Here is an 18,055-nt window from a genome sequence, read left to right as displayed (position 1 = left end):
TAGTTAGGAAAAGTCAGGTCAGGTAAATGTATTTGTTCGTTGCTCTCAGCTGTCGTGAAGAGGGGGAGAGGGTGGAATGGTCTCTTATATATATATATATATATATATATATATATACTCGCACGTTTTATAAGAATGTCTGATTTTTTTCAGGACAAACTTAAAGAATTGATACTTTAATTTGAAACTAATCATTAATCCTGTGATCAAACGTGATCATTAGATGCTTTTACATATGCGGCTGCATACTGTAAGCTTTGGGGATAATAGATTAATTTTCCTTCACTTATAGTACATGCTGTTACCGTGGACCATTGATACAGTAGCCTATATGTATATTACATACCTGTGTGTCACACGCTCAAAGTTCCCACCACACATCTCACGACGGAAGGAATTAATTTCATGAAAAAAATAAAGAATAAAATGATTATCATGTAATTTATCATGATGGATGTTGGACGGGTCATGTGAGATAATTGTTTTTTTTTTCTTTCTCTCTTGGTGTCGGCCCACCGTCTGCCCCCAGCCACTCTGATACCTACCTGAATATATATATATATATATATATATATATATATATATATGTTTGATGATAGAGTGGCAGATATAGGGTGTTTTGGTCAAGGTGGTGTGCAAAGTGAGAGGGTTAGGGAAAATGATTTGGTAAACAGAGAAGAGGTAGTAAAAGCTTTGCGGAAGATGAAAGCCGGCAAGGCAGCAGGTTTGGATGGTATTGCAGTGGAATTTATTAAAAAAGGGGGTGACTGTATTGTTGACTGGTTGGTAAGGTTATTTAATGTATGTATGACTCACGGTGAGGTGCCTGAGGATTGGCGGAATGCGTGCATAGTGCCATTGTACAAAGGCAAAGGGGATAAGAGTGAGTGCTCAAATTACAGAGGTATAAGTTTGTTGAGTATTCCTGGTAAATTATATGGGAGGGTATTGATTGAGAGGGTGAAGGCATGTACAGAGCATCAGATTGAGGAAGAGCAGTGTGGTTTCAGAAGTGGTAGAGGATGTGTGGATCAGGTGTTTGCTTTGAAGAATGTATGTGAGAAATACTTAGAAAAGCAAATGGATTTGTATGTAGCATTTATGGATCTGGAGAAGGCATATGATAGAGTTGATAGAGATGCTCTGTGGAAGGTATTAAGAATATATGGTGTGGGAGGCAAGTTGTTAGAAGCAGTGAAAAGTTTTTATCGAGGATGTAAGGCATGTGTACGTGTAGGAAGAGAGGAAAGTGATTGGTTCTCAGTGAATGTAGGTTTGCGGCAGGGGTGTGTGATGTCTCCATGGTTGTTTAATTTGTTTATGGATGGGGTTGTTAGGGAGGTGAATGCAAGAGTTTTGGAAAGAGGGGCAAGTATGAAGTCTGTTGGAGATGAGAGAGCTTGGGAAGTGAGTCAGTTGTTGTTCGCTGATGATACAGCGCTGGTGGCTGATTCATGTGAGAAACTGCAGAAACTGGTGACTGAGTTTGGTAAAGTGTGTGAAAGAAGAAAGTTAAGAGTAAATGTGAATAAGAGCAAGGTTATTAGGTACAGTAGGGTTGAGGGTCAAGTCAATTGGGAGGTGAGTTTGAATGGAGAAAAACTGGAGGAAGTGAAGTGTTTTAGATATCTGGGAGTGGATCTGGCAGCGGATGGAACCATGGAAGCGGAAGTGGATCATAGGGTGGGGGAGGGGGCGAAAATTCTGGGAGCCTTGAAGAATGTGTGGAAGTCGAGAACATTATCTCGGAAAGCAAAAATGGGTATGTTTGAAGGAATAGTGGTTCCAACAATGTTGTATGGTTGCGAGGCGTGGGCTATGGATAGAGTTGTGCGCAGGAGGATGGATGTGCTGGAAATGAGATGTTTGAGGACAATGTGTGGTGTGAGGTGTTTGATCGAGTAAGTAACATAAGGGTAAGAGAGATGTGTGGAAATAAAAAGAGCGTGGTTGAGAGAGCAGAAGAGGGTGTTATGAAATGGTTTGGGCACATGGAGAGAATGAGTGAGGAAAGATTGACCAAGAGGATATATGTGTCGGAGGTGGAGGGAACGAGGAGAAGTGGGAGACCAAATTGGAGGTGGAAAGATGGAGTGAAAAAGATTTTGTGTGATCGGGGCCTGAACATGCAGGAGGGTGAAAGGAGGGCAAGGAATAGAGTGAATTGGAGCGATGTGGTATACCGGGGTTGACGTGATGTCAGTGGATTGAATCGGGGCATGTGAAGCGTCTGGGGTAAACCATGGAAAGCTGTGTAGGTATGTATATTTTGCGTGTGTGGACGTATGTATATACATGTGTATGGGGGTGGGTTGGGCCATTTCTTTCGTCTGTTTTCTTGCGCTACCTCGCAAACGCGGGAGACAGCGGCAAAAAAAAAAAAAAAAAAAAAAAAAATATATATATATATATATATATATATATATATATATATATATATATATATATATATATATATATATATATACATACATAAAGTAATTCTTTACATATTTTCTGATAAGTCTTTTTGCTTAATTTCCCATCATGTCCTGTGGTAGTTCTGTCCTGGATGCATCCGTCGAAAAACTGCTCTCCATCCGCGTCACCCACTAACTCTTACCTTCTTCCGCGGTGGACACATTTATGGCTTTTAGCTTTTTCCCGTTTTCTTCACTCGGCTGTTTTGATTCTGGAACCATCCTTGTCGTCCTCCTCTGGACCTCCTCTCTCTCTCTCCCTCTCTCTCTCTCTCTCTCTCTCTCTCTCTCTCTCTCTCTCTCTCTCTCTCTCTCTCTCTCTCTCTCTCTTTGAGTGCCTCTTTTAAGTGGGACGACCAAACCCGAGAAGTATAATCTAGTTTGGGCTTCGTAAAAGTTGCGAAGTGTTTGCTGCTAAGCCTTTTCCTTATGCATGAACGTTAAGTACAGTTCAGTATCTGCCGGCAGACATTTTTTTTTTTTTTTCATCTGGAGAAAACTCTCTGGAAGACGACGCGTCTTTTTGGTGACATGGTAGATGCAGTGGGTCGACTCCCAAGTCCCTCTCACACGCACCGATTTCTGGTGTTTATATCCTGGTAGATGATGCTTATGTATTGAGGCCTCTTCTCCCTTCGTCCAGTCTTCGTTACTCCGCATGTATACACTCAGTGCCTTGAATTTCATCCACCGTGTATCAGAGGACCAAACTTAGAGGATTGCGTCAGTCGCCTAAGTTAATTACTTCAGTCCTCCTCGTTCTCTGCCTCCCTCGTGACCATGGCTTCAACCGCAAGTGTACTCGGGTTTTGAGTCTAAATCTCCCAGTAGATCATGTCCATGAATTAACAAGAGGAGTTGTCACTGGGCTTGGTCGTATGGCTTACCACTGGTGACCCCCCCAGCTCATGGCTTACCACTGGTGACCCCCCCAGCTCATGGCTTACCACTGGTGACCCCCCCCAGCTCATGGCTTACCACTGGTGACCCCCCCAGCTCATGGCTTACCACTGGTGACCCCCCCAGCTCATGGCTTACCACTGGTGACCCCCACCTCTTGGCTTACCACTGGTGACCCCCCCAGCTCATGGCTTACCACTGGTGACCCCCCCAGCTCATGGCTTACCACTGGTGACCCCCCCAGCTCATGGCTTACCACTGGTGACCCCCACCTCTTGGCTTACCACTGGTGACCCCCCCAGCTCATGGCTTACCACTAATGACCCCCAGCTCATGGCTTACCACTGGTGACCCCCAGCTCATGGCTTACCACTAATGACCCGCAGCTCATGGCTTACCACTGGTAACCCCCAGCTCATGGCTTACCACTAGTGACCCCCAGCTCTTGACTTACCACTGGTGACCCCCATCTTACACGTGTTCTTCGTTTCCCCATCCACTTAAGTCATTTTCTCTCCGTCGAAGAAAAGTCTTCCGCCCTCTTTATTTCTGCTCGGAGATCCAGCAGACAGACGTCTTTATTAACCAACTGTGTAGTGCAGTGTGAAATGGTTTTTTTTTTTTTTTTTTTTTTTTGTGTGTGTGTGTTACTTCAGGTACACTTAATCCACCCATTATTATTGTCTGTCAGAGTTCACTCAGTCTCATGGTAAGAAAAAAAAAAAAAATCTAAGAAATTTGTTTCGCGTGGCGATCTTTTCATAAACCTTCTTTTACAATTCGCTTTGGTGGTTTATCCTTATCCAGTGTTTTACTGACCACACTTGTCTGTGTAAGGGCTCCTTTGCTGAAAGACCCGTAGGATGCTTAACCTCCTCCCCTCCCATGACGCTTCAGGACTTACCCTCGCTTAGACATTCCTGAAGAGGTCATGGCACGGTTCAGTCGTGTGTGTCACAGGTTTTTAAGGTCAGGGGGTCACAGGTAGGGAGGCAAAAGGGTCAGTGGTGGGGGTCATTACGACCTCAGCAGATTTTGTGAAGTAATTCTTACGTTGTCGTCTTTGTTGTTTAGCTGAGGGAGGGTCTAGAGGAGTTCTCAGAAGTGCAAGATAATTAAATCCTTTAAAGATGCCACCGCCACGATAACAGAGATAGGTGATATCGGAACGGCGGCGATGGTATGTGGACACACACACACACACACACACACACACACACACACACACACACGAACGTCCGTGGTGTGGTGTTTACCGTCGCTGACGAGAATGCACGCACGGGCCCCTCCCGAGATTCGAATCCTGGTCGTGTAGGGGCGATAATTGACCCCTTGACCTCATGCAGACAAGTGTCATGCCTTTGTTTAAAACCCCCTTGGGATACGACGGTACGACCCTTGAGAACCACTATACGACCCTTAACTATGATGGCGTGCCCAATGACCTGAAGGGTCATGTCAAAGGCCATGCTATCGTACCGTATGATCGTACAGACGGGGTTAATTAATCAGTGCACAAGGGAACGACTTGCGTGGTAGAAAGATAAGGGTGTGTTCGTCACGATATACGACACCTCAGGTTAAATCTGTTAATACTAAGTCAGTGCCTCAGTCAGCCAAAGAAAATGTGGTTAACTAACATAAAATTACTTGAAACTTCCATGAGAAGATGAATTACGGAAGGTCCAATTTTGAGACGATTCTTTGTCGACGGAGGGTTTGACAGACCTGCTCCCATATTATCATTACCCGTGCAGAATTTTTTTTTTTTATATGTATATATATTTACAGTTCAAGAATTAAAGGTATTGATGACATTTTAAGTCATGTTCATGTAAAATAGTCTGATGATCCTTTTAAAGGAAGCCGAAATATGTAATCGCGTGGGAACTTTTTTTGATTTTTGTAGAGAAATTTTTCATGTTTACAAACGCTGTATAAATAACCATTAGGCTCAAGTGCTTTACAAATTCCACGGGATCAATCGGTCAGTTTAGAAATCAAAGGCACTTAACGAAAGCCTCGCCAGCCTCCTGTATTTACCTAATTTTGTTCGAAATTGTGTAAATTTTGTGGTCATGTTTCGATGTTGTTGCTGGGAGGTTTAGCCGCTGAGTTCGGGTACGCGTGGAGTGAAAAATGTGTGCAGCAGCGCGCGCACAGTCTTCCAACGGAACGAAAATGTTTGCATATTTCAAACCCTGACATCCTAAGCTTATGCAATATTGCGCGAAAAGATGGAACACTTTAAACATCCGGGGGCGCCCCAAAGACTTTACAGCAACGTACTTGTAACCATGAGAGGCACTGTGGATTTTTATAGTATACTTACAAAGTGTACCGAACCCGGCGGCTCGCTACGTGGCTCGGGCTGTGGCTTTCAAAAGCTTGGTCGACCAACTAACCCAACCTGGTAGCCTAGGCCTGGCCCAGGCTGTGGGGTAGGAAACACGCATAGGCTACTTAGGGTAGCTAATAGGTTGAAAATATTCAAAAAATGGTATTTTAACTGCTATGGGAGGTTAAGATTTTCATAGGGTTTGATGTCTAGGAATGTTTAATTTGATTTACGTCGGCTAACCTTGCATTATATTTTCTTCTTCAGCATCCTTAACCCACTTATTTATATAAAAACGTGGAAAAGATAAAGTAGGTTATGTATAAAGCGTGAAATGGCGAACGCCTATACTCGTTAGATGTAACTTTTTTAGTCGAATATTCAAATGAAATTTAAGGATCCTTTTTCGCACGCCGGATTATATATATATATATATATATATATATATATATATATATATATATATATATATATATATATATATATACATATATATATATATATATATATATATATATATATCACTAAGTAGATTAATCCATAAATATAGTGGCACAAGAGCTGATAATTACCTTAATGTGTTCGAGGGGGTTATATTGCCTACATATATATTTTAGTCTCTTTAAGTGGATACTGTGGTAGTGGCGCAGTTGTCGTTTCAATGGGCATTATTCTGAAAGGGGAAGTGCCCACTTGAGCGTCATTTTGACGATTGATACTGGTCATCATAATGGGCATTTTTTTTTTATAAATACTATGGTCGTTTCAGTGGATTGTATCCCTGACTGGTGTTTTTGGCTGGGGCTCAGTGGTTGTGGGGAGGACGACGATGATTTATTTTAACTGGACGTAAATGTGACGTCTTTGTATCACCGATAAAGTATGTTGAAGGCTATTGTGAGTGTATGAATATATCCTTTACCCACAGAAAAGTGTAAATCACCTCCCCGGAAAATTTCAGAGAAAGAGCAGTGTAAACAAAAATGGTAAACTTAGAATTATATTGCCACGAGAATGAAATAACTATTTCTGTGGTAAACTTAGAACTATATTGCCTTGAGAATGAAATAAGCATTTCTTTCACGGAACACAGCAAGTGCTTTTAACAATACCTAGTGTTGTATCAAGGTTTGAATCGAAAGTGAAGAAGGTGGTGGTCAGCTGATGTGTCGTGACGCTAAATACTGCTGGCGAACTGACTTCGGGCGTTCAATCATTAACGACGCATTCCAGTTGGTTCGTGCTCGCTCTCCGCTTCCTTTACTAGCACTCTCACATGCCCGCTGTGCTCCCCTAACTTGACGACTATACACGTCTACCGTATTACCTGCCGTGAACACACCCGGCTATAGGAGGCTCAAGAGGAGCAGCCGAAAAATGCACGAGAAAATCGTTATCACGGAGTCCGACAGGGGGAAGAGCACCCCCCTGACGAAGCTCCGTGACAGGATAGACCCTCGCCGACTCATCCCAGCCCGCTGGAGGAAGTGCCCCGCCTGCGCCAAGAGGAAGACTAACTGCATCTGCTGGCGACGCAACAGGTACACTCACCCTGGATAGATAGATCCACGTAGATCGCGTTGAAATCAGCCGCATTACTTTTTTTGAATCGCAGTCGTGTTTGATTCTCTCTCTCTCTCTCTCTCTCTCTCTCTCTCTCTCTCTCTCTCTCTCTCTCTCTCTCTCTCTCTCTCTCTCTCTCTCTCTCTCAACATTACACAAGGCCAACTTATAAGATCGTCCCGTCATATGTACATTGAACAACGGTGTTTGATCTCCATCCGTTTTTACGGGGAGAGAATTTTAAACACTTGTGTTGTTCTGTCTCTTAGCCTTGAGTATATGTGCCACGTCTTTACTCTTATGTATGTGTGCACGCACACGCACACACTCCACACCACACTGAAGCCAGTTATGTACGATATTGTTTTCTCCTTATTGTCATATATTTCATTTCTTTCAGCTGTTGTGTGTATATATATATATATATATATATATATATATATATATATATATATATATATGTATGTATATATTTAAACTAATCGCCATTTCCCGCGTTAGCGAGGTAGCGTTAAGATCAGAGGACTGGACCTTTTTTGGAATATCCTCACCTGGCCCCCTCTGTTCCTTCTTTTGGAAAATTAAAAAAAAAAAAAAAAAACGAGAGGGGAGGATTTCCAGCCTTCTACGACACGCAGGGAATACGTGGGAAGTATTCTTAATCCCCTATCCCCAGGGATATATATATATATGTGTGTGTGTGTGTGTGTGTGTGTCTGTCTGTCTGTGCTCATATTTTGCTTGGTTCAGATAATGTCTGTTTCGTTGCTGTGAGTACAGTGACACGTAAATAATGAAAAACGTTATGAAGGTAACATTATTCGTACCTAGATTGTTTTTTCTTCCTCTAGTGTAGTATTATATGTATAATACAGATTGGAGAAGAGATTGTATTATGCATTGTAGTATTTTCTGTCGTCTGAGAGGACATTGTTGTAACTGGTGTTGTTTGAGACAGAGTTGTAACTTGTTTGAGAAGACAGTGTTGTAACTGGTGTTGTATGAGAAGACAGTGTAGTGACTAGCATTGTTTGATATGATGATGCCCTAACTACTGTTGTTTAAGAAGACAGCGTAGTAACTGGTGTTGTTTGAGAAGACATTACAGTAACTGGTGTTGTTTGATAAGACAGTGTACTAACTGGTGTTGTGTTTGCTCTCGTTTCAGAAGAGATGGTGTCGCTGACCAGTATCTGGCAAGTGTGGGAGAGCCAGTCATCTCAGTCCCTGGAGCGAGCCCTGCGTCAGGTGACAACCGTGCGTCAGGAGGAACGCATCACCATCACCACCTCCACCACTTCCACCACTTCTCCCACATACTCTCCCCCACCGCCCCCACTAGCTCACTCACCCCCTCCACCAACGCACACCCCCGCCTCATTTCCATCAACACACTCCCCACCGCCAACAAACAGCCCACCCCAGCCCCCAGAAACGTCCGACTACCCCGGGAGTGCCCCGAACAGGAGCCTGTTGACGAGCCCCAGCTCGCCCGCCAACAACACCAGCAGCGGAGCGCCAGTGGTGGAGTACGACGCGCCGGTGGTGGTGTCTGCAGCGCCGCCGGAGGCCACCACAGGCAGGAGGGTAGGCTCATGTTGACGGCGCACGTCATGCCAGGTAGCGGGGTCGGCCAGGGGGGTGGCGGAGGTGCTCCACCAGCCCACCAGGACTCCAACAGCTTTAACACTAACTCCACAACCTCCTCGTCCACTTCCAACACCAACACTTCCTCCACCTCGGCCTCCTCTCACACAGGAGGGGTCTGCCTTCCGCTCCTTGATCTGGACTACAGTGGTGGCGGGTCTGGTGATCATAACTACCAGGTAGATGGCGCTCACTAACACATCTTTTTTCACCTTTAACCATGTCTTTAACGTTGTTTGTTGTAGTGTAGCACCTTCAACTACCACCCTTACCATGTCTTAACATCGTTAGTTGGTAGTGTAGCACTTTCAGCTTCCGTAGCTATATCACTAACGGTGTTAGTTAGAAGTGTAGCACTTTCAGCTACCCTCACCTTGTCTCTAACCATGTTAGCTGAGAGGATAGTAACTACGTAGTAACACAGCAGTAATATACAAGCTGCCAGTCAGGATTTGATTCTTAATGTTTCTCAAGAGAATATGACACAAGTGTCTCACACAGGGTTATATACAATGCAGCTGGATCAGGTTTCCAATCGCTGTTGCGCTGCACTCCCTGATTGGTCAGTTCCTCTGGCCTACCCTCTCGCATTCGACCAGTCTTGGCCCACCAGCATAGGCGTGGCTGTCGACCACTTGTATTTTCCTGTTGTCCCCAAGTATAATGTAGGCTGCTTCCATCGCCATTCACCTTTGTCCTTCCAAGCTTTTACGGACGATTTACGATACACAAGAGAGAAGTTTGGTGTACGGAATTCCATGCAGAGGATGCAACAGAGCATAGATGGGAGAGACGAGTAGAGGCTTAGGAACAAGGACAAGTGAAGACTGGAATGACTTGAGAAACCACGAAATGACCAATGCAGTAGTGGTATATAAAGAACGAGCAGGATATCTTCCCGGATGAGAGGGGGCGAAAATTAACCATGAAGGCATTGATAAGCAAAGGAGAAAAAGCTGTGGAAGCAGCCAGCATTTTGCTAGGGGAGAACACCAACACAGCAGCAGGAAGCTACAGGTGATCAGCAGCCGTGAATAGACAGGTGGGCTAAGACTGGTCGGATGCGAGTGGTCAAGCGAGAGGAACTGACCAAACAGGGAGCCACAACTTAGCAGGAATCCTGCATCATTGTATTTAACCCCCACGTCAGGGTCATGGTCTCCCGTGGAAGAAAACTGTGGAAACGATGAGAATTGAATCCTGTCGAGCAGTTCCTGTCTGACTGCTACCTTATTACTTATCTTCCAGAATGAACAACCTTCATCTACTTGTGCTATGTCTCTTCCCATGTTAGCTGGTAGTGTCAAATACCTTTAGTCTCCTTATTTATGTGTTGTTCTCTGGTTATGTAGCACCTTTGTAGAACTGTTGGATTGCACTGTACCTTTGCTAACAGTGATGTGTGGTCTGTTGTTGCACCTCGTGTACCGCAGCTTAACAGTAACAACTTCATGCCGGTGTGATCCTTGAGTAAGACAGTACAGCCCTTTGAACACGACCATGGAGTGTGCTGACCTGGCCTTTGACTTGACCCATAAGGATCAGGTCAAAAGCCATGCCATCATACCCCCAAGGATCGTGCTCTCGTGCTCAAGGAACTTAACGTTGTGTTCAGGTGTTTTTGACTCGTCCCTCTGACATCTTCAGCTGCAGGATGCGTGTGGAAGGTGCCATATCGCAGCTGCAGGATGTGTGTGGAAGGTGCCATATCGCAGCTGCAGGATGTGTGTGGAAGTTACCGTATCGTCAGCTGCAGGATGTGTGTGGAAGGTACCATATCGTCAGCTGGAGGATGTGAGTGTGTGTGGAAGGTACTATATCGCAGCTGCAGGATGTGTGTGTGGAAGGTACCATATCGTCAGCTGCAGGATGTGTGTGGAAGGTACCATATCGTCAGCTGCAGGATGTGTGTGGAAGGCACCATATCGTCAGCTGCAGGATGTGTGTGGAAGGTACCATATCGTCAGCTGCAGGATGTGTGTGTGGAAGGTACCATATCGTCAGCTGCAGGATGTGTGTGGAAGGTACCATATCGTCAGCTGCAGGATGTGTGTGGAAGGTACCATATCGTCAGCTGCAGGATGTTTGTGGAAGGTACCATATCGTCAGCTGCAGGATGTGTGTGTGGAAGGTACCATATCGCAGCTGCAGGATGTGTTGAAGGTACCATATCGCAGCTGCAGGATGTGTGTGTGGAAGGTACCATATCATCAGCTGCAGGATGTGTGTGGAAGGTACCATATCGCAGCTGCAGGATGTGTGTGGAAGGTACCATATCGCAGCTGCAGGATGTGTGTGTGTGTGGAAGGTACCATATCGCAGCTGCAGGATGTGTGTGGAAGGTACCATATCGCAGCTGCAGGATGTGTGTGGAAGGTACCATATCGCAGCTGCTGGATGTGTGTGTAAGGTACCATATCGCAGCTGCTGGATGTGTGTGTGTGTGTGGAAGGTACCATATCTCAGTGCCACTCACCAACACCTGTTGTCGGTAGTGTTCGAGAGGCCAGATCTTTCCTCCAGGTGGACACCTGTAGAGGAGGACGAGGCTTGGCTGGTCTCACCCTGGGGCATGTCGCCCCATGGTACACACCTGCCAGACAGACTGACACCACCACACTAAACACCATCACTTGTAATGTCCTCTCTCTGGGACACTCGTGTCTTGGAAATCTTCCACACAAACTAATACCTGTTTGATATTTTTATTCTACCTTCTTAGCATTGCTTTACGTAAATTCCTTGATTTAAACAAATTCTACAAGAAAACTTACTAAAAACTGAAGTAAAATGGCTCTAAATAGGTAGTATTTTATAACCAAGGATGTTAGTATTTCATTGTAGCCTTCGTAGATTTCTTGATGCCTCCATATAGTCAAAAATATATTTTTCTTTTTGTTCTAGTGAATGTAACAGGTTAGTATCACATGGTTTCCCGTGGAGAGTGAGTAAGTGATACACCGAGGATTTTTTTTCTTTTTCTATCTGTCGAGAATAAGAGTTCCCTCATTGTTTACACTTGCTGCTCACAGTAGGCGAGTTGGAATCCCACGAGAATTCTTCGTCGGTTCCACGCAGCTAAAGTTTGTCTGTTTTCTCCTTTGCGTTCATAATCTCGGTTATTGCGTCCAAGGTGTACGTATTAACCTTAGGTACTACGTCCGTAGCGTCCTCATTAATCTCGGGTACTGCGTCCGTGGCGTCCACATTAATCTCGGGTACAACGTCCGTGGCGTCCACATCAATCTCGGATATTACATCAGTGGCGTCCACATTAATCGCGGGTTTTGCGTCCGTGGCGTCCACATTAATCGCTGATATTACGTCCTTGGCGTCCACATTAATCTCGGGTATTACGTTCGTGGCGTCCACATTAATCGCGGATATTACGTCCTTGGCGTCCACATTAATCTCGGGTATTACGTTCGTGGCGTCCACATTAATCGCGGGTGTTACGTCCATGGCGTCCACATTAATCTCGGGTATTACGTCCGTGGCGTCCACATTAATCGCGGATATTACGTCCTTTTTCTTCCACATTAATCTCGGGAATTACGTCCGTGGCGTCCACATTAATCTCGGGTATTACGTCCGTGTCGTCCACGTTAATCGCGGCTATTACGATCGTGGCGTCCACATTAATCGCGGGTATTCCGTCCGTGGCGTCCACATTAGTCTCGGGTATTAGGTCCGTAGCGTTCCCAATAATCTCATGTCTTATGTCTGTGACGTTCACTTTGATCTCAAGGGTTACGTCCGTGGCGTCCAAATTAATCTCAAGGATCTTAACGCTCGTGGCGTCCATGTTTATTCCTGGGACATAAGCGACATTGAATTGAATGAATCGTTTTATGATGGTTCTGGGGCGTTGTCACAAGAGATGATAAATTGTCATATCTGGACGCACTTTGACGTTCTTTATATTCAGATAATGAACAGTATCTTCATATACTCAGAATTCCTGTGCCAGTCCCAGATGGTATCACGAAAAGAGATCTTGTCTTTTCAAAATACCCGATGTGCTGATTGTGCTGCCATCTGGTGCCTAACGGCTAATATACACTTATTCCCCAATCAAATAAGCGTTTTCGGTTACAGTTCTAATCGTTTTCTTATTTCTCATTGTTTGCAGTTAACCATACTTTAATAACAGAACTCGATATATCTTTTTTTTTTTATGCTTCTGTGGGTTAAGTGGGCAAGTGACAAAAATATTGGCCTACATCCCTTCTGTGTAGATGGTCGAGTGTGATGAATCAAAAGACAATGGAAGGAAAAAAAAAACGAGAACATCTGAATATACATATGGACAGAGACGAAATTGGGGAAATTTAATTAAGTGACATTTAAGCAAATAAGTCATTGAACAGTTAAGAGAGTATCGGTGATTCGCTATACAAAGGCCAAACGAGGAAAAACATTTAAAGTGTAGACGTCAAAAATATAGAAGTCATCTTGAATGAGAAACTTGAATTCGAGGAGCACCATAGTCAGATGGTTCTTTCAAGGCAAATAGCGAATTATGACACTTCAATACATACGTCGTGTGATCACCAGTCAAACAGATGGAAAGAAATACGTTAGGGAGGATTCAGAATCACTTCAAAAGCAAGATTGAAGGGATTAGAATGTATGAAACATGATGAAGAGTTGATAGAACACCAGCTGTACAGCTTAGAAGGAATAAGAGAGAGAGAGAGAGAGAGAGAGAGAGAGAGAGAGAGAGGCGTGATAATGTGTGCATTGTAATAGATTATGGGTTCCAAGAATAATGTCCAGGATCAGAAATTACCTCAAGGAAGAAACAGCAATACCTTGGGGTACTACAGGGTAAAATGAGAGACGTGCATGGAGTAACTACAGAAACACTGAGAAGAAAAAGCTTGATAGATGGTTGAAGTCATTTCCAGATGAACCCAGGATTGGTATTTACGGAATGTTCCTGGGAGAAGAGAGGAACGGTATTGTTGATCAAGGAAAAGACATGTGGTAAGCGTAGATAGGCACAGTTAGGAAGGGCTAGACCATAATTCTTAGCTTCTCGTCCGTCACAACTCGATAGGATTATCCTCGAACTACACGGTGTTATATGATAATAATTTTGTGGATCTTAAGGATACTCTGTAAACACGTCATCGTTCCAAACGCTCTGTTGTCAGCGCATGAAACAGGAAGCGAGTTGATGACTCAGCGCGGGAAGGGGCATGGTGTTGAAGACATGCTCGGGTGTCGGGGCAGTGTTTGCTCCCGAGACCTCACAGTTGCGGGAGCTGCGGCTGGGGTCGTGGTGGTGGTGGTGGTGGCGGCGGCGGTGATCAGTGTTCCGTGGCAGTGTCCGCCCACCGACTTCCTTCCGCTAGGTAGGTGTGGGTTGGGCGCGAGTTGGTCACGTACACGCACGGTGTGTAGCCAGCATTATCTGCCAGGAACACGCGGTGTTTGTTGGAGGACCACTTGTAAGTTATCAGTCGTGTTGACGCCTTCTTAACATTGGCGCACGCCCTGCATCCCACCCCCCAAGCGGCGCCCAGCGCCACCATGAACTAGCCAGGCGAGAGGCCTTGGTCAGGTATGTTCCCTGTATTTGCACCAGCTTGCTACATATATCACGCAATGTGGAAGCAGTGATACGGTGCACCGGTCATTATACTTGTAGTGCTATCGCAATCGTCAGGTAATCAGTACGAGATATGAATTACTGTGTTTACAAGTGGTGTCTTAGAAGCCCATGTACGTACGTATCTCTGATACGTGAAGGTCGGGGTGATAATAGTGCATTTGCTCAACTTCGATTTTTTTTTAACCCGGTAATTTACGTCAGAGATTTGGTGACGTGAATATCCGCCTCACAAGTCATTTGAGTTGGTCTCGATATGAATCATCGGGCAACAATTTAATTTCCTTGCGCCATCTTCCTTCAGAAGGAGTTAGTGACCCATAATTATCGAGAAATTAACTAGTCTGTGACATGCAATTATTTACATTCCCTCCCCCCCTACCCCTCCTATATTTTTTTTTTTACCGGACAGTTGATTAATTCTTTTGAAGGGCTCGCCGGATTTAATTAATCTGTATCGACTTAAATCCGTGGAATTATTAAAGGTGCTCCGTAGAAGTCGTTGTTTCATCTGCAACGATCACATTAAATAATGCTCGTATTCTTTCGTAGGTGCACAGAGGGGAAAATAGTAATGTCCCATGGCACCCGACTCCTACCTTACGTAGTTCCAATTCCGTACAGTGATCAAGAGCAGGCGGAATAAAGATCTTGTTATAACGGATACATTGACGTACGTCGATACTAATTAGTTAAAATCACGGTGCCCTCGAAATAACGAATTAACGACCGCTTAATTTGACGATGAAAATAAGAAAAATTGAGAGGAGGATAACTTCCATCTCCATGAAGAACACTACCCTTCTCCCAATCGGAAGCAAAAGACGCAGAGTAGTTAGGGCTTTGTAGATGAGATAAGATGTAAGGAATATGCGTTTGATACAAAAAATTATCAAACCGAACCGTTCGTAAGTTAAGCTAGCCTAAACCAAACTTTACAGTGTATAACGTAGCCTAGCCATGTAAAGATACCTAAACCAAACTTTACATTGTCAAATGTAGGTTAGTCGAGCCTTAAAAAGAATGCGCGTTTGTATACGAGACACTGAAACGTTATGTCCTTGTTTCTTTATATATATATATATATATATATATATATATATATATATATATGATGGTTGACACATTGTGTTGTCAGACTGCTTTTGTCGTTTCGTTAACTGTTGTTCCTTCCAACTGTTAGATAAACAGTAAACTTCAGTGGTGTGGACTTTTCATCAAGATTGAAGATAGAGTGGTGATTTAACACACCAGGTGCAACTATCTCCCCCCCACAAAAAAAGGTAAATAAATTAATAAACTACATTTACGCCGATCAACTTTCCTTTTTATCTTTGATCGGAGAAACTGGTGGTCGCTGATTTCGTAGTCCATAGTCCATTAGATCTCTGCGTACACGTCACGAAGGAAAGTCGTGAAGAAAATGTATATATATGTAGTACGGGTGAAAAGGGGCGGGTTGCGTGTGGTTCGACCCCGTATTATTGTGTTATCCAGCGGGAACTACGGTCGGCTGCCGACTGTAAATCACAACACCGGTTTTCAAACAACACTGATGCTTAGGTCACGTCGTAGAGTAGCGTGGTTTGCCGGTGGTCTACATGTCGATGTGGCTTCATAAGGGAGGCTAGTATAAACCCTGAGTCCTGGCAGATAGGTCATGAAAAGGTGAGCAGGTTTGGGGGGGGGGGGGGGGGAGGGCGGAGTTTTTTTCACAGAGATGAACGTGTCCGTAACTCAATAGGTGTTGGTCGGACAGGATCTTCGTGTTTGGCTGCTAAGGTGCCATACGACGCACCCAGATTTCTAAGGAAGATAAGTGTTATAACCCCTTTTAAGGACGACGGTACAACCCTTGGGTATGATGGTTTTGGCCCCTTTTACCTTTACCTTTAAGGGGTTACGTCAGGGATCATGTCATCACACTAGGGGATGGGGGGGTGGGTTAAAAGGACTCTGAACTCAAGTTCTGGCAGATCGTGTGTCAGTGTTGAGTCGCCTACGTTTCTTTTCAGGTCATTCCTTTATTAGTCAGCCCTCGTGCCTCTCAGACTACTAGGTGGGAGTAGGGTCTCTCTCTCTCTCTCTCTCTCTCTCTCTCTCTCTCTCTCTCTCTCTCTCTCTCTCTCGGCAGTCAGTGGAAGGTAAACTGACCAATCTTGGCTGCCGGAGGATATTCACTTACAAATATAGTTAAAACAACTGTGTGTGCCTCGCGACGTCCCGGCCGCCACTCCCCTCCCTGTTCCCTGCAGCCTTTAATTGCTTAAAAGTTTTGTTAACCAAGTGGAACTAACCTCTAAATCCCTCCCCTCCACCCTCCCGGGTAGCCCGCGAAACGCCCCCTTCAGTTCTCAACACGGGCGGCCCGACGTCCCTGTACGAATAACTGGTGAAAATAAAAAGCCACTGAAAGTAGGTCTAGCAATGGTTTTCGTTTTTTTTTTTTCTTTTTTTTTTTTTTTTTTTACAAACCTTGACGACCGAGTTGAAACGACGAACGAAAAAAAAGAAAGAAAAAAGGTTAGTAGTGGACGTAGTAGAGTTGGATTCCCTCGTCTCCCCTCCTCCCCAAGCGCCGCCGTGCAGACCAGGCGCCTCTCTTGTTTATTCTTTGCCGTCCATCGTAGCCTGGATGGACATGTCGGGGTTTACCGCTGCGGCACTTGTCATCACCTTTTGGTTGTTCGTTTTTCTGTGCGAGCCAAAATGGCTCAGGCAGAAGAATGCCTTAACCATGTCAGTCCTTGGTGAAGAAAAATAGATTATATGGCATGAAATGAAATTTATTATATCTTCTTAGGTGTTTGTTAGGCGTGACTTGTAAAAGTGAGAGGGTTATGGGAAGAGGGCAAATTAAAGGAGGAATTAAAGTATCAGTTTCCCATTATTAGGAAAGGAGGTATCGTGATGGTTGAAATTTTCTTCATCCTCGTATGGCTGGTCTCCACAAAGGGTCTGTGTTCAGTCCTGGGGCGAGTGAAATCCCTGTAGATATGGAATAGGTTCTCGCAAGAGAAATGTTCACGGCACCTTTACAACACTCTCAGTCAGCTTTTGGAGTTACCATGGTAGAGAGGTGGATAGATTTATGCCTCTACTATTTTCAAGGTTCAGTTGTAGCGTTTTTAGATTTGATACCAGGAAACTGGTTATATGTAGAGAGAGAGAGAGAGAGAGAGAGATAGGGAGGAATTGGGTTTTTGCTCTACTGAACCTGTGACAAGTGCTTTTGCAACCGCTCCTGTGTAGTCCTCCAGACCCGCGCTTGATCGATGCGCAGCGTGATCGCGGACTGAACCACGTCAGCACGACGGTAAGATCCTTTTTGAGCACGGCGACACCACCTAGGATATGTGATTGCCTACCCAAGCTTGAACCTGACCCTTCTGGTTTCAAGTCGTGTTAGCTGAAAGGCCCTACCGTCGTTTTCAGGAGTTTTAACTTAGATCTTCATTTTTTTTCCCCCTTTATACTCATTCCAGATTAGAAGTGTCAAACAAGCCGCGTCCATTTCTGTCCACAGTCTTG

The 18,055-nt window shown here is 44.6% G+C and overlaps 1 protein-coding gene across 13 annotated transcripts in view; it reads left to right on the top strand.

Annotated features, from left to right (window-relative positions):
• spri (Src homology 2 domain-containing protein sprint) overlaps window positions 1-18,055 on the top strand; it is a 558,675-nt gene that overhangs the window by 495,460 nt on the left and 45,160 nt on the right. For 10 of the 13 annotated variants that reach the window (XM_071661634.1, XM_071661630.1, XM_071661633.1 and 7 more), the window contains one exon: window positions 8,429-8,847. In XM_071661634.1, coding sequence (XP_071517735.1) covers window positions 8,434-8,847 — 414 coding nt within the window. In that variant the 5' untranslated portion in view covers window positions 8,429-8,433. Of the gene's footprint in view, window positions 1-6,609; window positions 7,239-8,428; window positions 9,087-18,055 lie in introns of those variants that run through there. The other 3 variants (XM_071661629.1, XM_071661628.1, XM_071661638.1) reach the window with 3 other exon arrangements.

This window comes from Panulirus ornatus, chromosome 5 (assembly GCF_036320965.1).
Source record: "Panulirus ornatus isolate Po-2019 chromosome 5, ASM3632096v1, whole genome shotgun sequence".
Taxonomy (NCBI): domain Eukaryota; kingdom Metazoa; phylum Arthropoda; class Malacostraca; order Decapoda; family Palinuridae; genus Panulirus; species Panulirus ornatus.
The sequence above is the reverse complement of the archived record's forward strand: the minus strand, read 5'-3'. Positions and strand labels throughout refer to the sequence as shown.